General features: G+C 41.7%; 1 protein-coding gene across 2 annotated transcripts in view; it reads right to left on the bottom strand.

Moving 5' to 3' along the window:
- PIP5K1B (phosphatidylinositol-4-phosphate 5-kinase type 1 beta) overlaps positions 1-18,874 on the bottom strand; it is a 359,464-nt gene that overhangs the window by 5,654 nt on the left and 334,936 nt on the right. The window contains exon 14 of one of the 2 annotated variants that reach the window (XM_005683717.3): positions 18,006-18,120. In XM_005683717.3, the coding sequence (XP_005683774.1) occupies positions 18,006-18,120 (115 nt within the window). Of the gene's footprint in view, positions 1-17,924; positions 18,121-18,874 lie in introns of those variants that run through there. The other variant, XM_018052047.1, reaches the window with a different exon arrangement.

The following is an 18,874-nucleotide window of genomic DNA, read 5'->3' as shown; positions in this document are numbered from 1 at the left end:
CTGGACTGGATAAAGCACAAGCTGGAATCAAGATTGCTGGAGAAAAATCAAAACCTCAGATATGCAGATGACACCACCCTTATGGCAGAAAGCGAAGAAGAACTAAAGAGCCTCTTGATGAAAGTGAAAGAGGAGAGTGAAAACGTTGGCTTAAAACTCAACATTCAGAAAACTAAGATCATGGCATCTGATCCCATCACTTCATGGGAAATAGATGGGGAAACAATGGAAACAGTGACAGAGTTTATTTTTTGGGGTTCCAAAATCAGTGCAGATGGTGAGTGCTGCCATGAAATTAAAAGATGCTTGTTCCTTGGAAGAAACCTATGACTAACCTTGACAGCATATTAAAAAGCAGAGACATTACTTTGCCAACAAAGGTCAGTCTAGTCAAAGCTATGGTTTTTTCCAGTAGTTGTGTATGGATGTGAGAGTTGGACTATATAAAGAAAGCTGAGCGCCGAAGAATTGATGCTTTTGAACTGTGGTGTTGGAGAAGACTCTTGAGAGTCCCCTGGACAGCAAGGAGATCCAACCAGTATATCCTAAAGGAAATCAACCCTGAATATTCATTGGAAGGACTGATGCTGAAGCTGAAACTCCAATACTTTGGCCACCTGATGTGAAGAACTGATTCATTGGAAAAGACCCTGATGCTGGGAAAGATTGAAGGCAGGAGGAGAAGGGGATGACAAAGGATAAGGTGGTTGGATAGCATCACCGACTAGATGGATATGAGTTTGAGTAAACTCTGGGAGTTGGTGATGGACAGGGAAGCCTGGCATGCTGCAGTCCATGGGTTCACAAAGAGTTGGACACAACTTAGCAACTGAACTGTAGTGAACTGAAGAGCTTTATAGTAGCTTGTTTTACTTTAGATCTAAGCCATTTTGAGTTTACTTTTGTGTATGGGGACAGATAATGTTCTAGTTTCATCCTTTTACATGTTGTTGTTCATGTTCACCAAGTCATGTCCACCTCTGTAACTATTGCTCACCATCTCCTGGCGTTTGCCCAAGTTCATGTCCACTGAATCGGTGATGCCATCCAACCATCTCATCCTCTGTCTCCCTCTTCTCCTTATGCCTTCAATCTTTCCCAGCAGTAGGGTATTTTCCAATGAGTCAGCTATTCATATCAGCTGGTCAAAGTACTGGAGCTTCAGCTTCAGTCTAAGTCCTTCCAAAGAGTATTCAGGGTTGATTTCCTTTAAGATGGACTGATTTGACCTTGCTTTCCAAGAGACTCTCAAGAATCTTCTCCAGCATCACAGTTTAAAAGCATCAATTCTTCAGTGCTCTGCCTTCTTTATTGTCCACAGCTCACATACATACATGACTACTGGAAAGACCATAACCTTGACTGAATGGACCTTTGTTGGCAAAGTGATGTCCTTGCTTTCTAACACACTGTCTAGGCTTGTCATAGCTTCCTGCCAAGAAGCAATCATCTTCTAATTTCATGGCTGCAGTCACCGTCACAGTGATTTAAGAGCCCAAGAAGAGGAAACCTGTCCCTGCTTCTACCTTTTCTGCCTCTATTTGTCATGAAGTGATGGAACTGGATGCCATGATCTTAATTTTTTTACTATTGAGTTTTAAGCCAGCTTTTTCACTTTCTTCTGTAACTCTCATCGAGAGGCTCTTTAGTTCCTCTTCACTTTCTGACATTAGGGTGGGATCATCTGTATATCTGAGGTTGTTGATATTTTTCCCAGCAATCTGGATTCCAGTTTGTAACTCATCCATGCAGCACCTCATATGATGTGCTCTGTGTATAAGTTAAACAGGGTGACAATCAACAGCCTTGTCATACTCCTTTCTCAATTCTGAACCAGTTAGTTGTTCCATACAGGGTTCTAACTGTTGCTTCTTGACCTACATAAAGGTTTCTCAGAAAACAGGTATTCTCATCTCTTTAAGAGTTTTCCACAGTTTGTTATGATCCACACTGTCAAAGGCTTTTGCATAGTCAGTGAAACAGAGGTTGATGTTTTTCTGGAATTCTCTTGCTTTCTCTATGATCCAGCGAATGTTGGCAATTTTCTCTCTGGTTCCTCTGCCTTTTCTAAACCCAGCTTGAACATCTAGAAGTTCTAGGTTCACATTAATGATGAAGCCTAGCTTGGAGGATTTTGAGAATAACCTTAGTAACATGGGAGATGAGTGCCAACTGTCTGGTACTAAACATTCTTTAGTATTGCTCCTCTTGGGAATTGGGATGAGGAATGACCTTTTCCAGTCCTGCTGGGTTTTCCAAATTTGCTGACATATTGAGTGTCTCACTTTAATAGCATCATCTTTTTAAGATTTTTAAATAGCTCAACTGGAATTCCATCACCACCACTAGCTTTATTGGCAGCCGTGCTTCCTAAGGCTCACTTGACTTCACACTCCAGAATGTCTAGCTCTGAGAGACTACACCATTGTGGTTATCCAGGTTATTAAGATCTTTTTTGTACAGTTATTCGATGTATTCTTTCCATCTCTTTTTGTTCTCTCTGCCTCTATTAAGTCTTTACTATTTTTGTCCTTTATTGTGTCCATCTTTGGCAGAAATATTTCTTTGATATTTCCAGTTTTCTTGAAGAGATCTCTAGTCTTACCCTTTCTGTTGTTTTCATTTCTTTGCATTGTTCATTGAAGAAGGCCTTCTTTTCTCTCTTGCTATTCTCTGGAACTCTGCATTTAGTTGGGTGTAACTTTCATTTTCTCCTCTGCTTTTTGCTTCTCTTCTTTCCTCTATTATTTGTAATGCCTCCTCAGACGACCACTTTGCCTTCTTACATTTCGTTTTCTTTGGGATGGTTTTGTTTGCTGCCTGCTATACAATATTATGGACCTTTGTCCACAGGTCTTCAGGCACAGTTTACTAGATCGAATTCCTTGAATCTATTTGTGACCTCCACTGTATATTCCTAGGGGAAGTGATTTTAAGTTGTACCTGATGGCCTAATAGCTTTCCTCGCTTTCTTTAGTTTAAGCCTGAATTTTGCTATGAGGAGCTGATGATCACAGTCAGAACCAGTATTGTTTTTGCTGACTATATACAGCCTTCCCATCTTTGGCTACAAAGAATATAATGTCTGATTTTGGTATTGGCCATTGGGTGATGTCCAGATGTAAAGTTGGCTCTTATGTTGTTGAAAATGGGAATTGGCTATGACCAGTGCATTCTGTTGACAGAATTCTGTTAGCCTTTGCCCTGATGCATTTTTCACTCCAAGGCCAAACTTGCCTGTTACTCCAGGCATCTCTTGACTTCCTACTTTTGCATTCCAGTCCCCTATGATGAGTAGGACATCTTTTTTTGGTGTCAGTTCTAGGTCTTGTAGGTCTTCTTAGAACTGATCAGCTTCTTCAGCATCAGTGGTTGGGGCACAGCCTTCGATTACTGTGATGTTGAATGCTTTTCCTTGGTAATGACCGAGATCTCTTTCATTTTTAAGGTTACACCCACGTGCTGCAATTTTCCCAGGACCACTTATTGAAGAGACTGTCTCTTTTCTATTGTACAGTTTTTCCTCCTTTGTCATAGATTAATTGACATGGGTGCAAGGGTTTATTTCTGGGCTTTCTATCTTGTTCCGTTGATCTATTAACATATTTCTGTTTTTGTGCCAGTACTATACTTTTTTGGTTGCTGTAGCCTTAATAGTATAGTCTGAAGTCAGGGAGCCTGATTCCTCCAGCTCCGTTTTTCCTTCTCAGGATTGCTTTGGCTATTCAGGGTCTTTTGTGTTTCCATAAAACTTAAAAAATTTTTTGTTTCAGTTCTGTGAAAAATGTCATTGGTAATTTGATTGGGATTCCACTGAACCTGTAGGTTGCCTGGAGTATTATAGTCATGTTGACAATATTGATTCTTCTAATTCAAGAACATGGTATATCTTCCCATCTGTTTGTGTCATCTTATGAGATGGTTGGTTGGCATTACCAACTCAATGGAGATGAGTTTGAGCAAACTCAGGGAGATTGTCAAGGACAGGGAAGTCTGGTGTGGTGCAGTCCATGGGGTTGCAAAGAGTCAGACACAACTGAGCGACTGAACCAATTTCTTTCATCAACATCTCAGTTTTCAGAGTACAGGTCTTTTGTCTCCTTTCAGTTCAGTTCAGTCACTCAGTCGTGTCCGACTCTGTGACCCCATGAATTTGCCTCCTTAGGTAGGTTTATTCCTAGGTATTTTACTCTTTTTGATGCTATGGTAAATGGGATTATTTTTTTAATTTCTCTTTCTGACCTTTCATTGCAAGTGTATAGAAATGGAACAAATATTTAAAATTAATTTTTACTGGAGTATAATTGCTTTCCCTGGTGGCTCAGATGGTAAAGAATCTGCCTACAATACAGGAGACCCCAGGTTCGATCCCTGGATCAGAAAGATCCCCTGGAGAAGGAAATAGCAACCCACTCCAGTGTTCTTGCCTGGAGAATTCCCTGGACAGAGGAGCCTGATGGGCTATAGTCCTTGGGGTTGCAAAGAGGTGGACATGACTGAGTGACTAACACACAATTACTTTATGATGTTTTGTTAGTTTCTTGCTGTACAGCAAAATGAATTAGTCCTATGTATACACAGATCCCCTCTTTTCCAGATTTTCTTCCCATGTAGGTCACCACAGAGCACTGAGTGGAGTGCCCTGTGCTATACGGCAGAATCTCATTAGTTATGTATTTTATAAATCATAGTGTATATATGTCAGTTCTAATCTCTGAATTCACCCCACCCACCTTCCCCTGTTGGTAACCATAAGTTTGTTCTCTTCATCTGTGACTCTACTTCTGCTTTGCAAATAAGTTCATCTCTACTATTTTTCTAGATTCCACATATAAGTGATATTATACAGTGTTTGTGCTTCATTTTCTGACTTACTTTACTCTGCCTGACAGCTTCAGGTCCATGCACATCTCTGTAAATGTATTTCATTCTTTTTAATGGTAAGTACTATTCCATTGTGTATATGTATCACATCTTTACCCATTCCTGTCAATGGACTTTTAGGTTGCGTCTATGTCCTGGCTATTGTAAATAGTGCTGCAGTGAACATCACAGTGCCTGCATCCTTTCAGATTATGGTTTTCTCTGGATATATGCCCAGGAGTGGGATTGCTGGGTTATATGGTAGCTCTATTTTTAGTTTTTTAAGGAACCTCCATACTGTTCTCCAAAGTGATAGTACCAATTTACGTTCCTACCAACAGTGTAGGAGGGTTCCCTTTTCTCCACACCCTCTCCAGCATTTATTGTTGATGATGATGGCTGTTATGACTGCTGTGAGGTGATATGTCATTTTTTTGATTTGAAAATGCAACAGGTTTCTGTGTATTAATTTTGTATCTGGCAGCCTTACTGAAATGACTGATGAACTCTCACAATTATCTGGTACCATCTTTTGGATTTTCTGTGTACAGTATCATTTTATCTGCTAACTTCTTTTCCAATTCGGATTCCTTTTTTCTTCTCTGATTGCCATGGCTAGGACTTTCAAAACTGTGTTTAATAAAAGAGGTAAGAGTGGACGTTCGTGTCCTATTCCTAACCTTAGAGGAAACTGCTTTCAGCTTTTCACTGTTGAGTATGATGTTAGCTGTGGCTCTGTCATATATGACCTTTATTATATTGATGTAGGTTCCCTCTGTGCCCACTTTCTGGAGAGTTTTTACCATAAATGAGCATAGAATTTTGTCAAAAGCTTTTTTTGCATTTATTGAGATGATCATATGGTTTTTATTCTTCAGTTTGTTCATGTGGTATATCACACTGATTGATTTGTGGATAGTGAAGAATCTCTGCATCCCAGGGATCCCACTTAATCATGGTGTATGATCCTTTTAATGTATTGTTGTATTCTGTTTGCTAGTATTTTGTTAAGAATTTCTGCATCTACATTCATCAGTGATATTGGTCTGCAATTTTCTTCTTTGTGGTGTCTTTGTCTGGTTTTGGTATCAGGGTGATGGTGGCCTTCTAGAATGAGTTTGGAAGTGTTTCTTCCTCTTCAATTTTTTGGAATAGTTTCAGAAGGATAGGTGTTACATCATCTCTAAATGTCTGATAGAATTCACCTGTGAAGCCATCTGGTCCCGGACTTTTGTCTGTTGAAAGTTTTTACTTGTGACTGGTCTGTTCATATCTCCTATTTCTTCCCGGTTCAGTCTTGGAAGATTGTGCCTTTCTAATAAGAATTTTTCCATTTTGTCTCGGTTGTCTATTTTATTGGCATATAGTCACTTGTAGTGGTCTCATATGATCATCTGTATTTATGTGGTGTCAGATTTAACTTTTTTTTATTTCTGATTTTATTGATTTGAGCTCTTTTTTTGATGAGTCTAACTAAAGGTTTATCAATTTATCTTTCCAAAGAAACAGCTTTTAGTTTCATTGATGTTTTCTATTTTCTTTGTTTCTATTTCATTTATTTCTGCTGTAATCTTTATAATTTTTTCCTTCTAATTAATTTGGATTTTGTTTATTCTTTCTCTAATTGCTTTATATGTAAGGTCAGGTTATTTGAGGTGCTTTTCCTTGTTTCCTGAGGTAAGACTGTGTGGCTATAAACTTCCTCTTAGAACTGCTTTTGCTGCCCAAGAGCTCACACTAATGAGTATTCCCTGGGGCCTCCACCAGTGTCCTTGCCCCCCAGTGAGTCAAAGCTGACCCCCAGGCCCTGAGGAGACCCTCCAAGACCCACAAGTAGGTCTGGCCTAGGCTCTTATGGACTCACTGCTTTGCCCAGGGTCCCAGTTGACGTGAAACCTGTGTGCACCCTTCAAGAGCAGAGTCTGTTTCCCCCAGAACTCTGGAGATCCTGCACTAAAGCCCCACCAGCCTTTAAAGACAAATGCCCTGGGGGCTCTTCCTCCCGCTGCCAGAACCCCAGGCAGGGGAGCCTGAAGTGGGGCTTAGAACTCTCACTCCTGTGGGAGAACCTCTACGATATATTTCTTTTCCAGTCTGTGGATCACCCACTGGTATGTGGTTTGATTTTATTGCTAATGTGCCCCTCCTACTATCTCATAGTGGCTGCTTCTTTATCTCTTGGTGTAGAATATATTTTTTGGTAGATTCAAGTCTTTTTTGTCAATGGCTGTTGTCCAGCAGGTAGTTGTGATTTTGGTGTTTTCATGAGCGAAGGCGAGCAAGTCCTTCTACTCTGCCTTGGATTTTTTTTTTTTTTTTAAACTGGAGGGTCTTGTTGCAGTTTCTGTAAACTTCATTAAACACCCACTCTCACCCCCAGGGTACAAGGATGTCACAGTTGGTAAGAACTGCCAGTTCTATACCCATGTTGTAATGTAATCCTGGAATGACATGTTTGGTTACCTGAAAGTATCCATTTATAACCCTAATAAAACAAGGTGGCCTTAAAGGTCTTTAGGTCATAAGCAGTATCTCCCTGATTATAAACTTGGCCACAATGAGAAGAAGGTGATTTTGTTATCTCATATTTAGTATGAAGTGTGCAACAATTTTCCTTTCTCCAAATTATAATCCACAAATCCTTTATTAGCCATCAGTGGAGAGACAAAGTATCAGCTGTCTATCTACACTGGGAAGAAACTCATAGCTTGAGTTTATTCTTCAAAATATGGTACGTGTAGGATCCCCTCCAGCTCTCCAACAGAGATATGGGCTCTTCAGGTATTACTTCCCCAAACACTAGCAACTTCTTCTGAGGTACTGGAACTCAACCCTCTCCTCACCTGATGGCTTTGGAAGTAGAAACAGGAACTGGTGCTTTGGTGGGAGAACCAGCCATATCTCAGGGAAGCAGGGACAGACAGAATGACACTGAGCTCTTGCCATCAATTGCTCGTGTGCACATGTGCGTCGTCATCTGTCCACAGATGCCAGGGTTCCCCAAGCATGTGACACTCTGAGAAACCGCGATGTTTTAAATTCTGAGCCCTGAAGGAACGGGTGTGCTAATGGCTGGTGTGAAAGGAGTATTCAGGTCTTTCCGTGGCCTAAGTCCTTAGCATTATTTATCCACATATGTGGGTGTGTGAGAGGTTCATGTGTTTATTTCCACTTAAGCTCAGGTACTTCTATGACTGAAACTGTACAGTGCACACAGAGGAACACAGCAAAACAAAAGTAGTCTGTTTGCTAAACACAAGCCCCTTCTGAGGGTGGACCCCACTGTGGGGCAGCCAGGTTACCCCAGGGGTCCCCGTGAAGTAGATCACTTCATGATGGGCTAAGTTTTTGGAGGGTGACTTTTTAGAGTGCTGTGCCGAGGCTGTCAGGAGTGAGACGTTCCTCTTCTGAGGTCTCACTTCTAGGCTCATTTCCATCCCTCCCTTTTTTCCTGAAAGAAACACATACACACCCTCAGCCTACTGTTTAAAAGGCATATTTAGCCAAGAGAATTTCGTAAGATCTGGAATGTGCTGTGAGGGGATTTAAGGGCAGAGCTGAAACAAGGCAGAGTTTCAGGACTGTCAGACTGGCTAAGATGACCACACTAAATAGTCCCTGAGGTCTCACTGTTCCATGAGCTCCTGACCTTCGTGGATGATGTTCTTTTTTAACTACAGTTGCCTTACAGTTCAGCCCCAGGGTCCCACGGAAGCATGATTTTTTCCTCTCTGGGGTCCAAGGGCAGCCCCATTCTGATTTTAAATTGAAACTCTTGGCCAAAATATCCCTGAGGAAAAAACTGATTTCCTCTGCCGGCTATCATAGGTGGCAAGTCCCTTATTTCCTTTTCCTGTTCCAAGCCCCTCTTCCCTAGCCCTGCTTCCTTCTGTTCCTATTTCACATTGTTCTTCTTTTGGCCAATGTTCTCTCTGTTGCCATGAGAGCACCTACCAACGCATTCTGCCTCACGCCCTTCATCTGAGTCCAAACTCTGCATTGCCACAAACACACAAGAAGCTCCACAGAGAGTCTCACCCCTCTCATCCCCTGGGGCCCGGTGTCCCCTCCTTCTCTGGGTTCACCGGATTGCCTTCTCAAAGACGCTTGAGTTTCTCAGGAGCCACCGTGTACTCTGGAATTTTTCTTCAAACATCAGGTTCTGTGTTTTCATTTTATCATATTCATGTCTGCCTCGTGTTAGGATACTTCACAAGGTGTGATCACTTGGAAATAGACTGGAGTAGGAGATTTCTCTTTGAACAGCAGCAGCAGGTATCCAAAAGCTCACCATTTTTTTAAGGAGGTGAACAAGTACAGACACCAGTGCTGTAGGAATCAGGACACAGTCTATGTGTGGAATCCAATCCACTGGTATGGGGTTTTTATAGGTAGGAAGCTTCCTCCCAGCTGTTTCTTACCTTAGTACTTAAAAAAAAAAAAATTTAGACTCAGACTCGGGTGAAATGATTCTTTCCCAAGAACCAGGGACTAAAGGGCCTTAATTGAGAAGCCTTGAGGCAAAAAGTGGACTTGGAATGACCTTGGAGGGTACGTACAATTTGGAAGAAAACTTAGCACGTTGTGCCGATCATGTAGAATGTTTGTTGAATCCCGAGTGCTGGCAGCACATGGAGTCCCAGGCCTTCTGCCAGCCTCCAATGCCCTATCAAAGTGTTCCACACCAGCCCGCAGATAGATTACTGATAAGATGAGAACAGACCCAAGATAAACCTGGCACTGATTCTGGGTGTCTCGAGGGATGGATTTAGGATTATGGCCTCTCATTTCAAAACTGTTAGTATAGCAGCAATATTTTAACACAGTTCCCGGCCTGATGGATTTGTTTTCCAAAGACCTAAGAGAAGCTGGAGGGCATCAGTGATTTATGTGGCTGACAGTTCTACATTGGACTTTACAGTGACTGTTGCTAATTGTAAATCGAAATGGTTACCTTATTATCTAATGTATCACATAGCCCTGGGGCTGCAACTGAATTCACTCTGGAGAATGTGGGGACTAGCTTCATTCAAAAGGGAGCACTGCCTTGGGATGAGGCCACTGGTTTTTCTCCCTGTGTAGAAGACAAGGGTGAGCTGCCAGAGACGCCATAGCCAGAGGCTGCATCTCTATCAGGCCTTTCCCTTCCATCACTTTTCTTGGTACCATTTTATTCTTCACAAAAACACAGTGGCCAGCATGGATTGCATTGTCTCTCCCAGTTCCCCTTGGCCTATTCATATGTTCAAGCTTTAACCCCCAGTACTACAGGAGTAAGGGAGTTAAAGTAAGGTCATTAGGACTGGCCCTGATCAGATATAACTGAGACGCTTATAAAAAGGGGGAAATTTGAATACACAGGCACACAGAAGGAAGACACAGGGAGAAAATGGCCATCCACAGGCCAAGAAGAGAAGCCAGAAAGAGCTCATCCTCTTACAGCCCTCAGAAGGGATGAACCCTGCCAACACCTTGACCTTGAACTTCTAGCCTCCAGAACTGTGAAACAACACATGCAGTTCTGTTGTTTATACCACCCAGTTTATAGTACTTCGTTATGGCAGCCCTAGGAAACAAATACAGTACTATTACTGGGATTTAGAAACTTGTTTTTGTTTTTTAAATAAGGACCTACATTTGAATTTTATTCTGGTGGTGCTAGTGGTAAAGAACCTGCCTGCCAAATCAGGAGACTCATAAGAGACACGAGTTCAATCCCTGGGTTGGGAAGATCCCCTGGAGGAGGAAATGGCAACCCACTCCAGTATTCTTGCTTAGAGAATTCCATGGACAGAGGAGCCTGGCGAGTTATAGTCCATAAGGTCACAAAGAGTCAGACACGACTAAAGTGACTTAGCACTCACACGTACTTAACCGTATTGGGAGCTACCACAAAAGCTATAGTCCTCTGCGGGTAGAGTGGCTGTAAAGAACAGCCTGTTCAAGACTGAAAATGGAAAAAAGGCTTTTTTTCACCCCATGTTTGTTGATACTTCATTAAAGATGCTGCCTAAGCAGTGAAAAGGATTTTTCTGTGTTTAACCGCCAAATTGCCATAGTGCTTACAAAGAGGCTCAAGTGTATCTGGCCTTGATGGATGAGAAGGGCATGCTAGCATCCTAGGGAAAATTAGCACCTTCATTTTTCTGTCTGATTGTAATGCAGCCTCCACTCCAACTTGAAAGGTGGTAGATGTCTGTCAGAGGGAAATGCCTTTGCTGTTTGAAGGATGTACCCCTGCCAAACGTGGGTTCACAGCGCCGAGAGGCTGCCATAAAGTAAGTACACGGAGTGGAGACAGTCCTCCGAGCCTCACACTCGCACTTAGATTTCAATTCCAGGACCTCAATCACTCCTTATCCGGGTTGGTCAGAGGCACCTTCCTACCACTAGGTGGCAGTAGTGTCTGCGGCAGGAACCCAGTCCCATATCCAGTTCATAAATGAAGGTTCACCTTAGAATCAAGTGCATTTTTCCTAACTGGCCAACCATCTTAGGGGCTCTTAGAGGGGAGCTTTTCTTTCCGTTCAGCACAGAAGGATTATAGGGTGTTCAGAGCTGAAGGTCCCTGTCGACAAGCTGACTGGTCTCAGCCCTGGATGTGTGGGGAGCTTTTAAAAATACCAGTGCTCTGCTCCATCCTCAGCGATTTTATTTCTAACACACAGTATGTCCCCAACATGTGACTGTATCTATCAATACATTCATTCACCTGATACCTTTTGCGAGCAGTCCACAGTAATTTGGAAACATATATCCAACCTTACTTCCCTGGTGGCTCAGATGGTAAAGAATCTGCTTGCAGGACAGGAAACCTGGGTTTGATTGCTGAGTTGGGAAGATCCCCTGGACAAGGGAATGGCAACCCACTCCAGTATTCCTGCCTGGAGAATTCCATGGACAGAGAAGCCTAGTGGGCTACATTCCATGGGGTCACGGAGAGTCAGACACGACTGAGTGACTGACACACACACACATGGTGTGTGTGCCCTTTCACATGTCCTCAGTAAGGTGGTGTAGTTGGTTGACTACTGTCCCCTGAAAATTCACATCCACCTGGAGCCTTGAAATGTGATTGTATTCAGAAATACGGTCTTAGCAGATATAACTAGTTAAGATGAGGTCATCTGGTATTAGCTGCTACTGCTAAGTTGCGTCAGTTGTGTCCGACTCTGTGTGACCCCCATAGACGGCAGCCCACCAGGCTCCCCCGTCCCTGGGATTCTCCAGGCAACAACACTGGAGTGGGTTGCCATTTCCTCCCTTCTGCTCCCTTTTCCCATTCCTCCTCAGGTCCCAGGAGTGCGAATGGTATGAGGGACAGCCCAGCTCATGAGGTCCCACAGATATGATTTAAACTTACTTTCCCTAAAATTTTCATTTCCTAAATTCTCCTTTTGAATTTGCTTTTTTTGTTTCCAGAAGGCTCAGGGCCTGGTAGACCCCAGGTTCATACCATTAGAATCTGTTCTACAAACCCACTCTTCCCAAGAATTGAAAAGGCTTATTAGGAGACTAGCAAACACTGGTTTCCTATGATGAGGGAGAAGATGGAAATCGAAAGCAGAGAAGCAACAAGAAGATTCTGGAGGGAGTGGGGAAGGAGAGAGAGCCTGGTGTTGAGAGGTAAAGACAAAGAATAACCGGGGCACCCAACGAGGGCCTGGATGAATAGCAACCTTAGGTGAGCTTGAGAGAAAAACCAGCCTTGAGAAAGGTGGAAATCAAGCTGGCCTGTAAGGCCACAATTCACTATAAAGCCAGGACAAAAAGAAAAAAACTACCATAGCTCTGCAATCTGTCATCCAATTAACTGTGGGCCTAATTTAACTGGAAAGCCAGTATGCCTTTATAACTCCAATTCCCTAAGCTAATCCTTAAACAGCAGTTTAATGCTGTTTGCTGGAAAAAAAAAAAAAAAAATCCTACAGAGACCTAATCCAGACTGACGGGTTGCCTCATTAATTTGAAGCTGGCGTCACTCTTGTTTGAGGACGAATCCTTTCTAGGTGCCGTGGGGTGCAGGCAGTCAGATCCATTTTGTCAGCTTTTCCACCTGTCTCAGAAATATTATTTGGTCAGTGACTTAAAAGGATCAAACCCTCTTTGAAAAGGGTCCTATTTTTTGCCCTTTCTGAAATCTCTTCCTTTCTCAACCTTGTGGTCAGACAGTAGAAGAAACTGGCATTCTGGTCAAACATCTTAAAAACCAAAGGCAGCCACTGCCTCTCTCTTCCTATTTCGATCACACTAAGACCTACCAGAAATGTTGCGGCATCTCTGGTTGGTGGGGATGCTAGCTCTCTGCTGAGAAGCCAACAGAATTGCCACCATTTCAAATAAACGTCCTTTGCAGCCAGTGCTGGCTCAGGCAAGGAATGATTCCAGAGAGCCGACGCTTCACATACAAGTCATTAACGTCAGCGTCAGGAAAGTCAAGTCCAGAAATGCAGTGTCTCTTGCCAAAAAGTTCCACTGAGTTTTCTAGGACCCCTGTGACCTAATTTAAAATGTCTTTTTTTCCTCAAGCTTTTTTTTAATGGATAATAGTATGATAAGCTGTTAATTCAATCATTTTTGCTTCTCTGCCACCCTTCGTCCCATGATTAAAGAGTATTATTAACCACCCTGAAGACACACTAAATAACCAAGCTGTCTGACAGCTGCATATCAGAACACTAATTGCCAGTAGTGGCATGGCTAAAAAAAAATGGCTTAACTGTTTCTTTGCCCTCAGCTGTTTTTGCACGTCAGCCATCATGCAGAAACACACATCTGGATGATTGATAGGATATATTATTGGGAGGCTGTTAATACGTAAGGTGCAAAGCAAAAAGGGCATGAAGACTGAATAACAGAAGCAAGAAAACTGTTATTTTGTGGGAGCCCTCTTTCACTTCTCTATTATTTAATAAAGCAGTTCCATTATCTCCTACCTACCCACCCATTCCCAGTTAGTCATAAAAAAGGACACTCTCACCCACAACATTTTTCAGCTGCACTGCCTTCGCTGGTTGTTCCTCTTTGCACTAACACCAAATGACAGCTACCGTGATCAGTTGCCTTAGAATATCGGATGATTCAAAAAGCAGAATCGGGCCCTATTATGAAGACTGCATGATTGGCCATTTAAAATCAAGAGCCTGTTCATCTCTGCTGTATTCTTTTAAATACTCCAATCTGTGTCATCAACTCAAAATGCAGGGGAAAACATCTCTTTGGTCATTGGACAGAATCTTAAAAAACACAATGATGTAATTTGAAAATGAATCAGATAGCCTGGAACTACAGCGTGAAGGTGAACGGCCTTTTTCCAAGAAATAACTAGGAACATGGAACCTGAACCAAATGCTTGAATAAGGATAATGGAACAACTAGCAGCCATTTAAGGTAACCTATCCTTTTAATTTTATGTCAAACTACTGGAAAAAGCAGAATAGCTAGCCTAATTTACACGCACATAATGGGATGGATCTTTTTAATTTGAGGATAATTGCTTTACAGTGTTGTGGTGGGCTCTGCTGTACAACAGCGTGAATCAGACATAAGAATACATATATCCCCTCCCTCTTGAGCCTCCCTCCAACCCTGACCCCATCCCACCTGAGCAGGTTGTCCCAGAGCACTGATCTCAGCTCCCTGTGCTCTATAGCTGCTTCCCGCTAGCTTTCTACACGTGGTGGTATATACATCAATGCTACTGCCTGCAAACAGGTTCATGAGTATCATTTTTCTAGATTCTGGATATATGTGTTAATATACATTTTTCTCTTTCTGACTTAACTTCACTCTGTATAACAGGCTCTACATTCATCCACCTCACCACAACTCACTCAAATTCATTCCTTTTAATGATTAATATACTACTGTATATATGTACCACAACTGCTTTATCGATTCATTTATTGATAGACATCTAGGTTGCTTCCATGTCCTAACTATTGCAAATAGTGCTGCAATGAGCACTGGCTTATATGTGTCTCTGAATTATGGTGTTCTCAGGGTATATACTCAATATTGGTATTGCAGGGTCATATGGTAGATTTAGTCCTAATTTTCTAAGGAACCTCTATTGTCTTCTCCATAGTGGCTGTATCAATGTACATTCCCGCCAACAGGGCAAGAGGGCTCCCTTTTCTCCACACCCTCTCCAGTGCTTATTGTTTGCATACCTCATTGTAGTTTTGATTTGCATTTTTCTAATAATGAGTGATATTTATAAATGCATCTTTAAAAAGGAAATTTCATATGTTGTCTGGTGTGCATAAATCATTTGAGCTTAAATTATATTTTAAAGAGATGTAAACAGTATTGTCCATTAGTATATAAATAGTAGCACTAGCAAGTGGTAGCACAACCAATAACTCTTAAAGGAGGAGAAACATTATAAGAAAAATTTATGTTTGGTTACAACACCTAGTATAATATCACTACAAAAACGTCCAGCTGCCCTTTCAGTAAAGATGGCTGTGATTAAGAGGATTCTAATCAGGTCAAGAGGAAGGAGAGACAAAGACGTTGGCAAGACTGGTTTTCCTTTCTGATGCTTTTCTTTGCCATCCATTCTTTCATAGTGTAGAGGCAAATGAAAATATTGAAGGAAAGAAAAAATGAAGGGAGGGCAGTTAATTGCATCCTCTCAGATTGGAAGAGCATGCAAAATAATCTCCAGAGTGAAAACACACCCTAGAAATATAAGTTAATGGTGCAGAATTTTCTGAATGTGTTGCCACAAAAGTTGAAATACTGTGAAGGTTGACGGTAGAATGTGTGATGAAACTGCAATATGAAAAAACAGCTTATAGCTATTCTGAGGGGAAAAAAAGACAAACCCTTATTTCCGGAAGTCCTTGTAATTTAGAATAGGCCATGGCCAGTCAGAGCTGGAAGGGGTCCTAAGAGGTGAGAAAACTAAGGACCAAAAAGGGTGATTAATTCACCATCAGTGATTAATGAGAGGCAGAGAAAAGCATAGAATCTCAGTGCCTATTTTCAATTAATTCCTGTCTCATTTGGTTCTGCACAAGTAGAAGGGAATAAGTTAAACTACTAGAACAATGGTGTGGGAGACCAGTTCTGGGGATCCATGAGGTCAAACTATTTTCCTGTTGATACTAAGGTGTTATTTGCCTTTCTCATTCCCTCTCATGGGTGCACAGTGGAGTACAGTCACATGCCATATCATGCCAGATCAATGTAGAAGCAGACATCCAGCTTCTTACAAGAGGGATTACAAAAACATAAAATAATGCCACTCTTTTCACTAAGCTTATTTTCGTTCTGAAAAATAGAAACTTTCATAAAAATATATTTAACATTTTAATAGTTGTTTCAAATCAATATTTTTGAAATTTCTCATTTTAATTTTAAAAATATAAAATATTGATAGATATAATCCACATATACAAAAGCTATCTGGGATCCTCAACTTTTAGAATATGAAGGGATCCAGAGATCAAAAGGTTTAAGAACTGAGGCAACAAAAATGTGAGAAAATAGAAAGGATGAAAGAGGAATTTTATAAAAACTAAAAATCCTCACTCCTTCCTTTTTGGATCCACTTCTTGCCTTCGTGAGGAGCATGATTCCAATGAGATGGATACATCAACCAGGAACAACTGCAGTGATAGGAGGCTTCATGGGTAATATTACAATGATGGGGGCTTAGGTATGAGCTGGATTCGAATTTTGGCTCTGCCACTTAAAAGTTCTGAGAACTGATCCGTTAAGCCCCAGGTTCCTCATCTGCATGAATGGAGGCAAGTGCAACACCTACCTTACAAAAGAGTTAGTGTAAGAGAAGCATTGGTAGAGTGCCTGCCTATGGTATGTACCCAATTTGGCCATTATAATTATTGGTCAAAATACTATGCTATGAAAACCTACTGAATGGGAGAAGGCATCTGCAAGTGATATGTCTGATAATGGGTTAATGCCCAAAATATATAAATAAGTCATACAACTCAATATATATATATATATGAAACCTGATTATTTATATACACATTATGTTATATGTGTATATACATATAAACAACCTGATTGTTTATATATATAAGCAACCAGGTTAAAAAATAGGCAGAGGACCAGAATAAGCATTTTTCCAAAGACCTATAGATGGCCAACAGGCATATGAAAAGAGACTCAACGTCACTAATCGTCAGGAGAATGCAAACCAAAACCACACGCCTGTCAGGATGGCTGTGTCAAGCAGCCTTGTGAGGTAGGTGTTAATTCCCTCTTTTGGTCAATAAGAACACAGAGTTGCCAGAGCTACACCGAGTCTTTGCTCAAAATCTGCCAACCTCTACCTTCAGTAGGAGTTAACGTAAATCTTTTAAGTCACAGGATGAAGAGATAAGAAAGGAAGTTATAAGGAGAGAAGCAAAAACCAAAAACCCAGATGGAACCAGCACGGACCAAGATGATGATAAATGTGACCTCAGACAGACCCTGAATCTCATTAAACACTGATTTTTACTACATTAGTGAATTAAATGACATACCCACTGGTGGTCACAACTGGAAATTAAGGACCAAAAAGGATAAAAAGAGTGGCACCCTACTCCCTCAAAAATCCCTATCCCTTCCCACATAGACTATTGCACATGCCTCCACTCGGCTTCATCTCATCCCTCCTCCTCTTGTCTTTACTCTTTAAAATCAAACCCTTCTCACCACACGGGTGAGAAGCTGACCTGTGAACTATATTCTCACCTCTCCATTCTTCTGCCATTGAACAAGGTTTGCACTGCACTGATCTCAGCTTTGGCTTCATTATTTGGCTACATGAACCCACATGCCCCCACACAAGTGGATACAATTGAGTCAAAATAGATGTTAGTTTGTGAAGAATGACACCAAGGTGCCCCAGTTGGCTTCAACAATAGGGGATTTGCTCTCATTACATATGATGATTTAGGATTTTATCCTCAATATTCTTCCGTGTGCTGTTCTATAAGAACTGTGGGATGACATAAAATTTGTGAAAAGACGCACTGTTTGTAGAAGTGATGGGGTGCCATTGTTTTTTTTAAACTCAAATATGCCTTACCTTACAGAACTTGTTCTTGTATGAGCTATGGCCTGGATCCATTTGTAAACGAGGGGGAAAGACGGGGAAGAAACCAGATATTACTTACTAAATAGACATCAAGCACGGAGGCATCATCTTGCATTTCCAGAGCATTTGGCTCAGAAGTCAAGTAGATGGTCCCCTCTTCCAAGGTAAAGGTGGAACTGGAAGGTAACCCTTTACTGGAAAAATAAGGAAGAATGATGAGCATGTGGCCTTCAGACAAAATCCAAGGACCCCTCCCAAGTGGTGGCTGAGGTGGGTAAGCTTTGGGGGAAAGAAAAATGTGGGGTGTTTGAAGGAGATACGGTCACACCTAGAGGTATGTGCGCTTATGTCTGAAGAATCTGGCTTTATGGGCCGTGCCTTTTCTCTGTCAACTTCAGTGCATGAGACACTTTGTATTTCTGAGAGGTCATCTGTGGGCCCCACACCTTGCGAGGGTGGACTTCTGGCAGTCTAGAGGCCCATCTCCAGCTCTGAATAGTTAGCTCTCACTGCTTAAATCCTTTTCTCAACAGTATTGATGTTTTTCCTAGCTTATAAAGATAACCTGATCCCTCATTAGCATTGATGATTTCTTTCTTCAAACCTAAAAGTGCAGCAGAATCCCCTTGGGGGGGGGGTGCTTGTGATAGCCCAAACTCCTGGGGCCCACCCCCAGAGTTTGACTGGGTCTGACATGGAGCCCATGGTGACAAGCTCCCAGGTGATGCTCTTGCTGCTGATTCAAGGCCAACAGTTGGAGTAATAATGAATCACATAAATACAGAGCTCTGTGTCATGTGCTTTGTGAGGACAGTTGAGATGGACCCTTCCTAACAAGGATAACAACAAAAGCCAAAGGAATTCAGGTAGACAGTTCTGGAGTCCTTTATGGAAGGGAAGCCGGCTTGTTTTGTCATGATATGATAACCAGTGTTAAGTAAATGGTCC

This window comes from Capra hircus, chromosome 8 (assembly GCF_001704415.2).
Source record: "Capra hircus breed San Clemente chromosome 8, ASM170441v1, whole genome shotgun sequence".
NCBI classification, from domain to species: domain Eukaryota; kingdom Metazoa; phylum Chordata; class Mammalia; order Artiodactyla; family Bovidae; genus Capra; species Capra hircus.
The sequence above is the reverse complement of the archived record's forward strand: the minus strand, read 5'-3'. Positions and strand labels throughout refer to the sequence as shown.